Source organism: Limulus polyphemus, unplaced genomic scaffold, assembly GCF_000517525.1.
Source record: "Limulus polyphemus unplaced genomic scaffold, Limulus_polyphemus-2.1.2 Scaffold600, whole genome shotgun sequence".
In the NCBI taxonomy this organism is placed as follows: Eukaryota; Metazoa; Arthropoda; class Merostomata; order Xiphosura; family Limulidae; genus Limulus; species Limulus polyphemus.
In genome coordinates this window covers 84,438-101,625 of record NW_013666210.1, presented here as the reverse complement: position 1 = coordinate 101,625, position 17,188 = coordinate 84,438, and the positions used below count along the sequence as shown (strand labels likewise).

General features: G+C 34.3%; 1 protein-coding gene across 4 annotated transcripts in view; it reads left to right on the top strand.

The window, feature by feature from the left end:
• LOC106459387 (potassium voltage-gated channel subfamily H member 2-like) overlaps nt 1-17,188 on the top strand; it is a 161,533-nt gene that overhangs the window by 67,868 nt on the left and 76,477 nt on the right. For 3 of the 4 annotated variants that reach the window (XM_022385857.1, XM_022385856.1, XM_022385855.1), the window contains exons 3-4: nt 8,295-8,447; nt 10,123-10,221. In XM_022385857.1, the coding sequence (XP_022241565.1) occupies nt 8,295-8,447; nt 10,123-10,221 (252 nt within the window). The remainder of the gene's footprint in view (nt 1-8,294; nt 8,448-10,122; nt 10,222-17,188) is intronic. The other variant, XM_022385858.1, reaches the window with a different exon arrangement.

Sequence of the window (17,188 nt, the reverse complement as noted above, 5' to 3'; positions counted from 1 at the left end):
CTAACGTAATAAAATAGTAGTACTTTTGTGTCTAGCAATACTAACTGACTTATCCACGAAAAGGCAGACTACGGTGCAATAATTACTGGTACTTATTAACGTAATAAAATAGTAGTTACTTTTGTGCTGCAATACTAACTGATTATCCAGAAAAGGCAGACTAGGTGCAATAAATTACTTGGTACTTATTAACGAATAAAAATAGTAGTTACTTTTGTGCTGCAATACTAACTGATTATCCAGAAAAGGCAGACTAGGTGCAATAAATTACTTGGTACTTATTAACGAATAAAAATAGTAGTTACTTTTGTGCTGGAAATTTTCAAATGTCGCTTGTACTTAGGGATAAGTGTATACAAATGGAACCCGTGTCAGAATCTATATTATAAAAAAAGCTACTGTTGTTTCATATACACAATTCGGTGCGGCCATTGGGTTAAGATATAAAGTAAATTTACCTTGTTACATTATTTTGAAGATGATAAATAAAGTGATATTCCTGTTTTTAAATCAGCTCTGTATAGAGCTGATCTAACCAGGCATACAAAGCAGTTCCATTTATTACTTTAGTATAATATATTACAGAAAAACGCTCAGTGTTGAGAACATTTCGGTTTTTACATTTGCTATTATTAACTTCCAATCCCGTGGAGGAGGACTGTGGAGGTAATGTTTTTATTTGACGTAAAAAAAAATATGCGTGTGTCAGTGTGGTTGTACTGATGCAACGGTACCAGTTGCAACGTGCGCTATAGCAGCATAAAACTGAAACAGTAGCTAGAAAACCAACAATTACAGCTCCCTTTCGTTTGTGGTATACAGACGTTGTTTAATTTAACCAATTCGGCCAAGATGTATGATTATCTTCACTTTTGAGACTGTCTGCTATTTGGTCGTCATTGCGCATGCTCTGGGTGGAGAGAGCTTGTGACTAATGAATATACATAACAATATAAATATTCATGAAGACTATGCCGTATATTTGGGCCGAATTGTCAAGAATATGCTTTAACAAATCGAGTTAAGATGAACAATCTATTAAAGTAATAAGATAAAGTAAAATTAATTTTAATGTTTGTTGAAAATTTCCACAATCTCCTTAATGATGTGGATTTCATGATTTATCTGTGTAGATTTGAAATAATTTGATCGAGTTCGATATTTTTGTGATTTTTCGTGAACCCTTACGGCCACCGATAAGCTAGAAGAAGCCAGTCCCTCGAACACGAAGGTTGCACCTCAAAATAAATGTTTGTAATTAAATTAAGCACAAAGCTACACACTGAGCTATCTGTGCTTTGCCCTCCACGTGTATAGAAACCTGGTTTCTAGCGTTGCAAGTCCGCAGACATACCGCTGTGCCACTGGTGAGCAAGAGGCATATTCTGGAATCTCCTGGCGTATTATTCCTAATCCCGTCGTTTGAAGTGCTATTATTGGCGTTTGACTCGCAGATCTAGATACAAGTTATATTACACATGGTAATACAGATGTTGTGTATATATATATCTTAGTTAAACATAAACAATACTTGGTTGTTCTAGATCTGTCCAAACTGCCAATTTTTTAAAAATTATTTTTGTGTATTGCTATTAACCACAAAGCTGCACAATGGGCTAGCCATGATCTGCCCACCGCAGGTATCGAAACTGATAATTAGCGGTATAAGCCCTCGGACTTTTCGCTGAGCCACAGAGTAGGAATGGGCGCCTTATAAATGAATTTTTTTATATGTTAATTAGATGGGAAGTGACTAGTCTGTAGTGTAGCCTTATATTAAAAAATAATTTGAATGGCGTACTACTATTGTGCCTCATTTTTGACAATTTTACCTAAAGGAATAGGAGCATCAGTAGGCTATGCCAACACTTTTTCTAGTTGAATATTATTTTTCTTGACATACGTAATTGGAATCCAGCTTATCTTTCCGAGTTGTATATTTACAGTAACTGAAGCATAAAACCTTTCATTAATATGGTTATTAATTGGTTTCCTGTGAACACCCACGCCATATGTTGGTAATTTTGATACACTGTAACGTTAATCAGTTTTTCAACTGCCACTGATACGAGAAGAGTGATTGGGTCGCTTAATTACTTATCCACGATCCAGTACATATAGAAATATCTGTGATATACGGTTAGAGTCCCGTATACATGTGGTTGGGTGAATGGGATGAGTTTGTTCTGATGCACCATGGCAGGAAAATAAAGAATGAAAATAAAACATAATTTGGTGATTATCACACGCACTTTTAAATAGCTTTGAAAAATCAAACAATGAAAAGTTATTTTTAATTATGTGAAAGTATCTGATAGCTTTAAATACTGTAACGTATTTTTACCGGTAATATTTTGGCGATACAAAAAGCCCCCCCCCCCCCCCATCCAGTGGCACAGCAGTTTGTCTGTGGACTTACAACGCTAGAAACCTGGTTTCGATACTCGTGGTGGGCAGAGAATAGATAGCCCTTTGTGTAGCTTTGTGCTACAAACAAATATTCGAAATATAAAAAATCGGAGTCTTTAATAGTTGTTGAAAACACAGAATGAAAACACTTCTACTGTAGTCTCTGTGCACCAAGTATTTTTCAGTGTTTTGATGCGTGATTTTCTAGTGCTAGTGTTAGAATATACGTATATTTATCTTGTCGTAAATGTTAAAGCAAATACATGTAATAGTCACGTTTACTATTGTATTAGAATGCTAGATTTCAGGAGCGTGTGCAAACGAAAAGATGCGGAATACGCTTATTATTGTGTTAGAATGATCGTAGCACTATATATCTGGCGTTTGCGCACACGAAAAGATGTGTGATTTGTTTACTATTATATTAGAATGCTCGTAACACTTTATTTCAGGAGTGTGCGTCCACAAATGATGCAGAATAGTTACACTTACTATTGTGCTAGAATGATCGTAGCGCTAGATTTCAGGAATGTGGGCTATGGTATGCAGCTTCTTATCTATTTTGTTAAATAATTATATTTGCACACCAACCTCTAGACCAAACAAACAGAACAACTATTTACGAACTACATTATATGCTCTAAGTAACAAAGAACAAAGTTACTGTTGTCAGAATGAATAAAAGTTGGTGTGAAATGTGTTTAACAGTTAGAATTACGACAGGCAGCTGGGTGTATCATGATTAGTGTAAACAAATATTTTAGTCACTGCTGGTGCTTTCTTTCTTCTATGACGACCAAATTTTAAAGCAAACCTACCACTACTGCGATTTGGTATTTTTTTTAAAAAAAAGATAGGCATAATAATAAACATCTATGACATGACTGTCCTCTGGTGGCTCAGCGATAAGCTTGTGGTCTTCTGACACTTCAATCAGGGTTCGATATCTTCAGGAGACAGTGTAGATAGCCCAGTGTGCAGCTTCGTGTTAAAACAAACTATGACTAAATTTAAAATCCTCCTTTTGATAAACAACATTCAATGGTTACTGTATCTCACAAGAGTGTGAATCAATGTGGAAGGGTAATATTACATTTATAAAATGTGAAATGTTTTTACATGATAAAATGTGATGTATATTGGGAAATCTTATGTAAGACCTCGAACCTAGCTTGTATGTACTAGTTGTAAATGCAGCCATAGCTAAGCTATTCCTTTCATCAAGCTCATGCTGTATTGTAAACGCAAGATTCACAGGACATAGTGTTAAAGCGCCTGAGTATCGTTTATGATACACAGCTACATACATTTGACACGTAGCAAAATGAACTGGTTGTTTAGGTTCAACGTATGAGATTAGAAGAGAGCTTCATATGAACATCACATGTGAATGATGATAGGTTAAGTTATTTTCACTCAAGAGAAAATGTGACCCTAGGATTTTTAGTTTCTAAAACCCTCTTCTCTACTTTTTTCAATAATACTAGAAGAATATGCTTCAACTTGGGTAAGTAGGCTTATAAACGTATCAATAAAAACCATTAAATGACCTAAAACAGGGAAACGGTTAAGCAAGAATTAATTAGAATATGCTTTGAATCAATCAAGTTAAACTTTGTTCGTGATTTTAAAAGGAGTAACGAGCTTTTCCACCCTGTAGGTCCAGCTGTAAACGTGAATACCGTAATATGATTTTAGCCTTAAATTTTGATAAAAGAAAACTGTGAAGGAGGTTTTTCATTTCTTTTGTTATTTCAGGTTGATTTTTGTAAATTATGATTTTATTCAAATAAAAAGTCTCTACGAGTTTTATACATGTACAAATGAAATCTTATTTTGCAGTAGAGTTAAAAATAACAACTCAGCCATCCAGTAAGAATTTGTGTGTGATGGTATTACTGAGCATTAAACATATTGCTTTATTTTTACACATTATCTACAGTATCAGAATCCAACTGAAACTTTTGTATGTTTGTCATGAGGCTATTGTGTGAATAGTGAGATAGTTTAGCAACACGCCCTTTACACCATTAATAATGTGCCTTTCATATTCAGTTCACTCAGTCATAAGCTAACTAATACTAAGAAGATAGAGGTAGACACTTCGTTTCATTCGAAAGCAACAAAATGATGCCGACTTTATGTTTATGTAAACCTGTGAAAGAAACATCAAATAAAAAAAAACTTGAGGAAATTATAGTGTTATTGACAAAACGTCAGTTCCATTTCATTCATGCAGTCTCCTATTCAGTTTTGTCATATGATGAATATTATAGCACGTACTCTATTAACATGTTAAAGACCCGAAACAAATATAGAAAATTATTTTGGTTTAGTGTCTGAGTATGAATTAATTTCACTTGTTAGTGAGACGTGAATAACACTGAACCACCTTGAACTACGTTTTATTTACGATGCAAATGACGTTGAAAAGTTATTTGAATGGGGCGGCTATGGAAATGTAAGAATAATCCACTGTGGACAAAATAACGTACCCGAATGAATAAAAGTGGTCGGCGCCCTTACATGTTATTCTATATTGTTTGACTGTTGTTTATTTAAGCACAAAGCTACACAATGGGCTATCAGCGGTGTACCTATCTGAAGGATCGAACTTTGAATTTTAGTGTTATAAGCCCCTCAAACGTACCGCTGAGCCCATATTTTACAGTGGCAAATATATTTCCCTCTTCTTAGAAATTGATTCTTGTCACAGAAGATCGCAATGACCACTATAAATATCAAGTTTTAATAAATAGTGGCAGTTAATGTATAATCGTGTTGAAACTTCTGTGTGTAATAATCTTTTACAGGTTCTACATTTTATCCAATGCCGCTTTACTTAATTCAAATGTTGTTGTAATAATTAAATTGTATATTCAGATTATGTTTGAGAATAGTTGTACGGAACATCAAGTATTTTTAGAATACACCGCATATATGTTATAGAAGTAACTAATAGCTAACTCTATTACTTTTCCCTTTATGTTGGATAAACCTTGCTAATAACTACTACTAGATAATGTAAATAACAATAATTTTTACCGAGATCCTAGAGCAGCAGTAAATTAATGGTGCAGGATCAGCGACTGTTGTTGGTAGGATAGATGTGGGTGAGTGTGGTGTGAGAAGTCAACAGCAAGTTGCTGTAAAATTGCTTCACGTTAAATTGCTTATGCGACACATGGGATAAACGAACAAATCAGAGACCCGAAAGTTCGGGAATGTTTCTAATTTAGAACTGCTTGCGAGAGGGAAGTCTATCAGTTAGCAGCGGGCTGACATGTCCTGGTAGGGCACTCGTCTTAAAATATGTGGGTCGTGGGATCGAAACCCATCGCTGAACTTATTCGCCCTTTCAGACGTGGGGTGTTTAATGTTACTGTCAATCCCACTATTCGTTGCTAAAGAATAGCTCACGGGTTAGTAGGGGCGGTGTTGACTAGTTTCCTTTCCTTTAGTTTACTACTTCAAAATTAGGGACGACTAGTGCAGATAGCCATGAAGTAGCTTTACGCGAAATTCAACAAGAAGAAACAAGCAAACAATCAGCAGCACCTGCCGCATATACGGTTGCTATTAACCAAATAGCTAGATTGACTGCCGGGTTATAATGCTCCCACAGCTGAAAGTACAGGATGTGTTTATTGGTATATTGCTGATCAAACATTGGATCTTCCAATTCATAGTCTGGTATCATTAATCCACGTCTAACCTTACAAGGAAGAAAGAAATATAAAGAAAAGGGTTTTACTGCACGATTTTTACATTGTGTTTGAAGAGAGAAGAACAAATCTACCTTCAGTGTTCATATTTAATCAAGGTACCTTCTTTGTTCCATAATCATTGTCCCACAGTGGATCAACAGTACTTTTACGGACTCACAATGCTAAAATCTAGTGTTCGATTCCCCGCAGTGGACAGAGCGCAGATAGCCTTTTGGGTAAATTTGCATTAAAAACAAACGTTCTCTTCATCCAACTTGAGGCCTGGCATAGCCAGGTGGTTAGGGCGCTCGAATCGCAGTCTTCGGGTTCGAAAGCTATCATCAAACATACTCACCTGTTCAGCCATTGGGGCGTTATTGTGTTACAGTCAATCCCACTATTCGTTGTTGATTAGCTGCTTTCTATCTAGTCTAATACTTCAAATTTAGGGAATATCTTTGCGCAAAATTCAACAAACAAACAAATAAACATTACCCACCTTATATTTCATGGTGCGAGTCGTTCGTGACCATAAATCTATGTGGCTAAGAGGCCATAAAAGTCAGCCGTGAGGCAACATTGTACACCATAGTGACGAATGCGTTATAAAGTATATGATGTCATTTGTAAATAAACATAGGCAAAAAACAAACATTAGGACTAAAATTGATTTTGTTTTTACAGGGAGACGCTAAAAAAAAAGAAACAACAGAAGTTTATATATTCTCACTAAGAGCTATTGAAACGTTAAAAAATGTGTTTAGAAAAAAATTGCAATTCACTAAAACACACGTGGGGACAAAGCTCAAAATATAATCATCACTGGTATTTGTTATCAGAATGAATGATAAAACATCTATTAACTTATAATATTAATAATGTTTTGCTGAATTTTTGAAAAATTCCACTTGGGGTTTCAGCCCCCCTCCCCTCCCCGGTTGACAAAGCGCAGGTAGCCCATTATGTAGCTTTGCGCTTAAAAAAACAGTAACTTGAGGTTTTGTGAACAGCGAGATTCAGTGTCTATCCACGTTGCATGATTTAATCTATATAAATAATACGCTAGGGTTTGTCTATTTGTCAGTCATGACAAATGTCTCGATCAAACACTACAAATCTCGTATCGTTAGAAAGGCCCTTGTACGAGGAATCCGGATTGCATATTGGGTTTTCCATTGAGAATCAACGTACCTGTTTTTTCATTTAGTCAAACATTTTAATGCAACGAGTAATGCTACACGATAACACAATGTTGTTGTTATCACGTGACAACTGCCTTCGATTTCAACTTTTTTTAGTTTTATATTTACAGAGTATTTCACACTTAAACAGCATGCAACTTACTAAAAAAATCAACATTACACTAAATACAATCGCTATGGGCTTTCTCAACTTATTTAGGTCTAAAATACACATGCGCAGTTCGTTCAAAACCATATGCTTATCACTTTGTGAACATGCATTCAGACATTGCTGCATATTCAGCTAAGTTTGCCTTCATTACAACTTTATCTTTACTTTGCATTCTTTAGTACAGATTTTATTATTCGTTTTTATGAGTTTCTTTGTTTCAACTCGTAAGACTGTGTCATACACTGAACACTCATAACTGTATTATGCTCTGTACACTATTATTAGTATCATTATTATACTTCGTTGTTTACTTTATGTGTAGTTTTTTTAATAAAGTGACCTCTACGTGAGTCTGTTTGTCTAACCGCGTAAAATGTATTCAAATAGACCAGGATTTATCGATATAACACATAATGCTTGCAAGAAAGCGTAACCTAAATGGCGTGCATGAAAATGATAGAATATGGAAAATACAAATGAAGGGCATCAAAACTACTGCAAATGTTTTGCGGATCGTGGCTAGTACTGAATAACTTTCTATATTGCATGAGTCAATGCTGAATATTTTTCAACTTAATCTAAAAGTGGATTTTCATTTTAAAACATGGCAGGAGATCAGAGAAGGTGACTTTATATTTTTTTGTAGTGAGGGCAGGAGAAAATATCCAAGGTTCCTCAGTAAACAATCTGAATATAGAAATTAGATCAGTTGGAAAATCGTTATATTTTAGATTCTTCGTGCAAGTTGTAACTTAAATATTAAAAGAAATAACCATTGTAGTGATGAACTCGAATAAAAAAAACGTGTTTAACATTTATTTATAGGCTCTAAATTCTTATGCAGTCAGTTGATGGCTCCCATCCGAAATGAAGAAGGTGTTATTTCTATTTTCATTATCAATTTTGAAGATCTCACAGACGCCCCCTATCGAGATGAACAAATCGACGTAGCGTCCCCAGTATTTGAACCTGGAAAATGTAAGTAAGCGTTCCCTTACGTAGTTACCAGATATTTCATTTATCTTTAGATTTTTTTGATAATTTAACTGACTGAAAAGTATGATTTATATGTGAGAGTGTGATTAAAACTTCCTTCCTTTATACTGTACATATAATGTGATAAACTGACACTACAATCCTATATCGTCATGACACGCTTCGAGTGTTGCTTTAAATTAGAATATTCAAGTTGTTGTCATAACAGCATATTCTTATTTTTGTACGTATAATGTAGCGTGGGCCACTCTAAAACGTGTCATAATTATACTGAAATGATAGCAGTGTGGCCAAAAAACAGTTTAAAATAAACGCGGTAAAAACTGTAGATAGTGTTCTCCCTAACTGTGGGTCAAGTGTGAAAGTTTGCGTTTGGATTGTGTTTTTTTTTTCCTCACAGATGACCTCAGTGTTCAACATGTTGGATTAGTTATAAATTTGATAATATAGATGACATTTTGTTTTTATGAGTTACAAAAATCGTAGTGAACCATACTTTAGAATTATTGCATCTTCACACCTGTTTTAGTATTTGACTACTAGTAGAGAGAGTCCTGCAAACTATTTGCAGTCAAATTAGTATCTTTATTGCAACAATACTTCTTTGAGTACAGAATTTCTAGAATAATACAAAGTAATTCTAACTGCAGACACTGAAATCTAAGTCCACTTGTTTTAGGCATAATATTAGTTAAGCCTTTATTAAGTACGGCCTATATTCGATAGAAATAAATTAACACTGTATCTTGTGTACGTGTTACGTTTTTTGTTTTTTATTTAGTTTAGTTAGGACGGAACTTTACCATACTTAATACTATCAATAGATAAATTTATAATGTTATTCTACGACCTAACGTTAGACCTTTTATAAAAGTTTAGTAAGCTTTTAATATTTTGTTGTACTAAATATGTACTAAAGTATATTTACAACTGCCTGAAATGCGCTAAAATGTTGAATAAAATCAAGACAATTTGTCTTTTAACGAGTAAAACTATGGTGTGTTGATGTGAAATATTTGGTGACAGAATGGTGTAAGCATGAATTTAAATTGATTTTATTTTTTTTATTATCATTTCTTGATGGTTGATCAATTCTTAAGTACTTAAGCTAAATATACATTGCTGAATTTTTGGGTTTATGACAGATATATATATTTCAGCTCAAATAAGCCCCCCAGTGGCTCAGCGGTAAGACTTAAGGCTTATAACGCTAAAACTGGGTTTTGATACCTGTGGTGGGCACAACACAGATAGTCAATTGCGTAGTTTTGTGCTTAACTACAAACAAACAGCTAAAATAAAACGGTACACGAAATTCCGTTCGTTTTAAGTTTTATTTCAACGATGTATGATTTCATAACAATGTAAGATTAAGAATCCAAAGGTCGTTTTTTTTTTCTCTATCAAAGTTGAGCAAATTCACAATCATAGTTCAGGTTAACAATTATATTTATTTTTAGAAGATGGTTTTAAGAAAATACTTCTTTTTATTGCTCTACAATTAAAATATACTTGAAAATATTTGAAAGTGTACTATTTAAGATGGAGCCTTGACATCTCTAAGATTTGAAAGATGGGTCTGTAGAATGAAGTTGGTGAGACATTTGTTCAACTTACTTCGAAAGATTAGTCACATTCCTCTCCCTTTTCGTTTTAGTGGTGAGATGTTTCCCGGTCTTTCGGCAGTTTCTCGAGGATCGTCCAAGCAGCAGGACCAGATCAACAGTTTTTCAACATTGTTGCAGCGAATCCGCAGGTTCAATAATGTTCACACTTTTTTTTTGCACTTTTTTTCTGCAGAACTTGGATCTTTGTTTTTACCTGTAACGGCACTTCCATCTTGCTTGTCACTGCCGTGTGATGCACTCTAACTTGTGTCCGTCCCCTTTTGTATTGTGCTAGTTCAGTTCGGTTGAATGTTTTATGGGATTATTGTTTTTAATTGTTATTATGTGAACAAAAATAATTAGCATACCAGTTTCCAAGTTTTGGGGTTTTATTTATTAATTGGACTTGCTCCACTGATTGCACTCTGCTATACTCGTCTGTAAGTTTTGTAACCTTGATACAGATGCTTGTGTGCTAACTGAACTGAGCACGTCATTTTAGCACTTTGAATTTTCAGTGGTTTTATTAATATGTGTCAGTCTGTCTTTTATATGAAACTATTTTTACAATGATAAATAACATAGTTTAGGGATAATAGATTAACACACGTTAGAGCAAAAATTAAACCAAATTCCCGGGAAGGATGTTTTAAAGGTTGTTCGACCTTAGCGTATGGGTTAGGATATGCTTTTTTTGTTGTTGTTCAGAGATAAAGCACGTGCAAGTCGAATTTTACCAAAAAAAAGTTCATGGTGAAGGTATCTATGACGATATATGATCAAATGACATATTGAAAGTAATATTAAAAAATTATGTATACTTTTTACGTATTGATGAAAGTATAATTGTGGATTATGCAGCTTTTTCAAAATATAGATAATGTTCCAATCAAACAACCGTCATCGATATTTTAAAAACCTATCAATGTTTTTTGCTCGCAAGTTTGGATACGTGACGTCATTTTCCAGTACGGCGAATAAAGAATAAAAATATGTATTTTTTAGTCTAAAATTCTCCCTCTAAAAACCCTGTTATCAAAAAGTTTTGAATGAGAATTAAAATTTTGATTAATATAACAAATTATTTCATTGTGGCATTAGCAGTTTTATCAATGAATATTTTAATAACAACGGAGTTTATAGAAATGAATGTGTATAACTTCTCAAAAATTAGTGTAGCTATAAATAACTTGGATACGTAATCACACGTAATCATTTGGTGTCGGTGTTTCTCTTACTAAAATCTGTGGTTCGATTCCCCGCAGTGGACATAGTGCAAAAAGCATACTTTATAGCTTTGCGATAAAACAACAACAAAAATTTTTCAATTTATTTTTTACTTTATACAACTGTTATGTGCTTTAAACTTCTTTATCCGACTCCGAATAAAATTCAAATAATTTTCCAAAAGTTTACTGCAAGAATATCCTCATACCCAAACAAAGTATTCAACTACTTTGGAATAATCTAGTCAGTTTTCTTTAGGTACCATTTTTTAGAAGGTTCTGTTAAGAAAACAAAATTGCTTAAAAACATCTCCTTAAAGTAATTTGTGTAAGACACTTAAACGCGAATGTTTTATCTCATTCTTTCCTGAAAGTCTTACTCTACATGTAATATTGACTGCAACCTCCAAACCTATTCAACTACACTACTTTACTTAAAGGAAACAGACGTTTGGCTCCAGTGAGTAGTTTAATGGAAGAATAAGAAAAACTGCACAACCAATGTTATTTCTTGAATGAAACAGATATCCCTCTGGACAGTTATTCCAGGTTTCTCCACTCTAAAATGTGATAGAGATAGATGACATAACTCCCTCTTATTTCTGGTATAATAGGTTCATAATAGTTGACGGCAGTGACAAAGGAGGAGTGTTGACACAGTGAAAACTACTTTTCAGGGTTTTTAGTTGCCATTTCAAATTTCAGGGAAAACATTTAACACGCCCATTGGGAAAAGCAATAAATTAAGTACATGAGATGTTTATTTATTGCAAATGCATAAAGCCACTATCTTTAACTAATAAAAAAAAGGAGCTGTGGCTGTCAACAAACACAAACTTTGCTATATCGGCTTGAAAGACTATATTAAGCATATTTACCATCGTAAAGTAGCGTAGTTACTTGCGTAAAGCCAACATTTGAAAGTTTTTAATTCACAAAAGATAACATACAGTACGTTGAAGATGTTTACACAGATAATAGATATAAATTCATTAGTAGTATAAACATTACAGTGGTTAACTTTAAGAAAAGTTTATAAAGGAGACCAAATTCTTGTAAAAAAAATTTTTTTTGTCTGGATTGTGTATGAAATAATATATCTTTAGTGAATAAACATGTTATGATTTATGATCTCTTTCTTCTTCCTCTTACAGCCCTAACTTTCATCGATTTTTAGGTTATATCACCTTCGCACGAGGATCTTTAGTTGTAGCTTAATATTTTCTTTTGGTTTAGCCATATGACATGACCAGCTTCAATTTATAACATTCTCTCATTAGTATCTCAGCGTGGTTAGTGTAGTTCTAAGAACTTATGAGCGAAATTAAAGAAGACTGTATAAAATATATCAACCACACTATATTGCTATATCTAGTGCTGACGAGGCCTTTCGCTCAATACCAGGGTACGTCAGGCCGATAGACACTGTAGTTGTTGAGACTATTTATATTATCGAATTGCATAAACAACAACTGTTATGGTGTGAACTAGATTAAGTTGGAAAAAAGTGTAATTTTTTAAATTTTATATGAGTGATTTACACACATCAGAATTATGGTTAATAACACACTATTGTTTATTTATTTTAACCAAACAAGTATTCGTTGGCCTTCCTTATAGTCTATAACTTCTAAGTTAGGGACGGTCAGCGTAGATAGCCCTCTGGTAACTTTGCGCGAAATTCAAAAACAAAATTTATTTTGACGTCAAATAATTATTATTATTATCATTATTTTTACTTGAATTAACTTTATTCATAACTTAGAAAACTTGATGAATCAGCAAGCTAGTCTTATTGCTCATTTGTAGCTCCAGTCATTTATGGCTTTGAGTGGTATACCTTCCCAAGTTTCTCGAACCATCTTAATCTACTCCGTGTTTCTCTGATCAGCGTATACTCTCCTCATTAGCATTTGTAACTTGGTCTTCCTGTGTGTCAGCGATAAGCTTGAGAGCTTAGCTTAAAACGCTAAAACTCAGAATTCGGTATTCGCAATAGACACACGTAGATAGCCCAATGTGTATTTTTGCGCTTAAACACAAACAAACAGTCTATAACTGGCTCATACTTTCTCTGTTTTGCTTCAGTTTTCTTTCTATAACCAGTTTCTGTTTATATTCCATTCTTTTTATACTTCTGCTGTTTTTGGAGCATACATAATATCTCATTGTTAGCGTAATATTCTTTACCTTTGCCTCAGGTTTTTTTTGCATTCAACAATTTTCAGGTAAATTAACCCTCACTAGTGTCTCTAACTAACTTGATTTATTCACCGTTTTGATCCATCCGTCTGATTTAGAAACATACTATCCATCATTAGTATAAGTCGTCTTACTTTGACTGGGTTCGGGATACCCCACTTCTTATCAGTATCTCTTACTAGCTTATTACAGTGTTTCGCTGCATTTCTTTGACTTTAACCAAATTAGGTGTATACTATCTCTCATCAGTACATCCAACTAGCTTAATTGTTTTTCAGTTTTTTGACTTCGGGTATAGTATTTCTAATTCGTATACTTGGCTTACTCTTCTACTTTCCGTGAAAATTTTCTTTCTGTGGACCATAATAAAGAATGAGACTACAACAACAAACACGTCCATTTTGGGCCTAGCATGTTCTCATGGTTAGAGAAATCGTCTCGCAATATGCAAGTTGCGGGTTCGAATCCCGTCACCGAACATGCCTTTTCAGCCGTGGGGGCATTATACTATGACCGTCAATCCCACTACTGGTTGGTTAAGAGCACCCAAGAGTTGACAATGGACGTTGTTAACTAGCTTCCATCCCTTAGCCTATCTCTTCAAAATGAGTAACGTTTAGCGCAGATAAGCGCCGAATAGTTTTGTGCGAAATTCATCAAACAGACGGTCATCGGTCTGATCAGTGCTTGCTTCATTTTCAACATTTTTTCTGGTTTTTATTTACATTAAATATCATGCTTAAGCCGTAGAACAAAGAACAACGACGGATACTTAAAAAGTTATGAAATTTCACTTTCTGAGAATGTGCGAGTTTTTCTTAATAAATGAGACAGAACAAAAAATATAACACTCGTACTTAAACGATGCTATCACACAATATGTTGAAGAAGTGTAATTTAAAAGTTATATGGATATTTTTGTTTTGTTTTTTAATCTCTGAAGGCTAGGCCTTTAATATATTCTATTATCAAAATATTTAAGAAATATGCGTGTTTAAGTTTTGACGACTGTACGTATATCCTTTGTTTTGTTGTAACTGGAAATGTAAAACAAACGTACCAATTGAGCTACAATATGAGAACCTGTATTCATATCCAGCACTCATATTCATGATAGTAAAAAACACGTACGATTAAAAAGGGTGGTTGGTCCCATGGTGGGTCAGGGGTAGGTTTACCGACTTACCATGCTAAAATATTGGGTTCAATTATCCGCGATGGACAGAGAGCAGATAGCCCATTGTGTAGCTTCGTACTATATCAACAACATCTCTAGTTTAAAAGGCTGGTAAAATACATTTAAAAAACACGGAAAAAACATGCTTTCAACAGGTCCATCTGTCGAATTCGTCAGTTTTATCTCCTTTTAAAAATATCTATCGGTGATTATAGTGTTTAGTTTATTAATCAACGTAAGCCGTCAAGTCACGACCTCCTTCACACTTTCAAATTGCTGTCTACAATTATGCATGAGCGTGAGTGTGTCACTTTGATCATCCTGTATTACAGTAGCACAGATGAACGCGCGCGCGCGTGTGTGAGCGTGCCACTTTTGTTACATTGCGTACAAAATGCACAGTTTATTTGAGTAGAAATATATATACTTGTAGTAATATGTAGCTGACGATAGACTACATATTTCCGTCTGTTGTTGAGGAGTGCGCACCTTATTAGTTGCTTGGATGACAACTCTTGAAGAGTCAAAGGTTTTAGAATACTTTTCAAGTTAAGTAGTATAATTTACGTTATAAAGTTGTGTTCTTTTTTGTTGTTGCTGCTTGAGACAAATCTATATTGAAACGAGTTAGAGGATAGTAAACATACATACAGATGTATGTTTAGAAACAGAGAAAGGAAGGAACGAAGAACTAATGAATTAGATTTTATAACCAATATATGGCCTTACTTGAACAATGGTAACTAGAACGTGGAATGTTTATTTGTAGTGCCACTTTGAACAAATAACAGACATTTCTTAAGAAGTTAGTGAAACGTTAGTATGTAAACTATACTTTTATCAACAACCTTTGCACCTTTAAGAACAATTAATCTCTGTGTTTTCTCTTATTCTCTGTCGTGGCAAATCTCTGTTATCTCTGTTATTTTAATGCTCTTTGTGATTGAAGTTTCAACATCATTTAAATATACGTACTATGTCGTGTGGATTGCATTACTTATAGGTAGGTTGTTTTGTCCATATAGTGTGGAACACAGTGAACTTGTGAAAGAAAGATACTGATTCTGTTGTGTTTCATACCGCTTTTTATATAAGTACTTTTATGTCAAATGTACACTGATAACATTTGTAACGTGAAAATAAATCGATTATCATTCAAATACAGCCTAATAATAAAGAAATATTTGGCGTGTTATTTGTTCCGTTTTTCTTTGTCGCTTCAGTACACCCTATATATATCAAACAACTATACCAAAAACTATACGCATTTGATGCGCTGGTATACGGTAGACAAGTAACATTACTATACAAACTACAGAATTAAAAGGGTAGAATAAATCTTAATGTATCTGCTGAAATAGGACCCAGACATTGATGGGAATATACCATCTGTTAGCGTATCATCGTAAGCCTTACAAGTGAAGGGAAGTTTAATTATACTGAATGCCACAATGCTTCTCACCTATAACACTACCATTTACCTCATGCAGCTAGTTTTGGGAAAGTTTTTGTTTCTGATACAAGAGAATAGAAACAAAATGGAAATGATAATGAAACAGCATAGAAACGATAAATAGTATTTGCTTATTTAAGACTGACATAAAACTAAAATTTCAGCCTTCATAAATGATAACATACACATTTTAATACGACTGGAAATGACTACGTTGTGCTGGCTCGGCTGCCACATTTACCTCCTCAACCAAGGTACAGGTACATTTTACCGTCCAAACCATTTAGAATGTATACCTTATTTTTATTAGTCGTTTTGTTCAGTTCAAATATCAAATTATGGAAATACTTTGTATCACCTTTATTTTAATAAGTGTAAATACCAAATCATTCCAGCCAAAGGATAACAGGCCACCAGAGCGTTATGTCCTTTCTTCAGCCATTAGGTGTGATTAAAAAAGTAGAATTTAATAGAAGATAGATGAGTAGGTAAAAACAATGCTAAGTTAGTGGAGTTGCTGGGATGAAGCGAAAAAAAAGTGTTGTCTATTGTATGTCATGATGAGATTATTTTATTTGTTTATTTATGTGTTTATATTTCTGTTTTTATTTTGATGACGATGATGAGTTACAAATGTATATTAGTACATGGTCAGCGTTGTATGTTCTTCATTTGAGGTGATGAATGTAGTCTGTCAGATGTTGTATTGGATGGTCAAACTGTCAGGAGGTGCACATAAGGTACAGCTTCAACTGATGTTTCATAGAATGTATGAAGTGTTGAGGGGCAGTGGACTGGATGTTCAAGTATGTTAGCAAAAATATCATTTGGAGTCCTGAAACTTCGTAAGACATATGGAATTCGAAGGTTCCGCCGAATGTGAAGAATTATCTACGGAACTGTAATACTATCGTAAAGGTCTTTATGTTTAAGACCCGGCATGGTCAGGTGGTTAAGGCACTCGACTCGCAATCCGAGGCTCGCGGGTTCGAATCCCTGTCACACCAAACATGCTCGCCCTTTCAGCCGTGGGGGCGTTATAATGTGACGGTCAATCC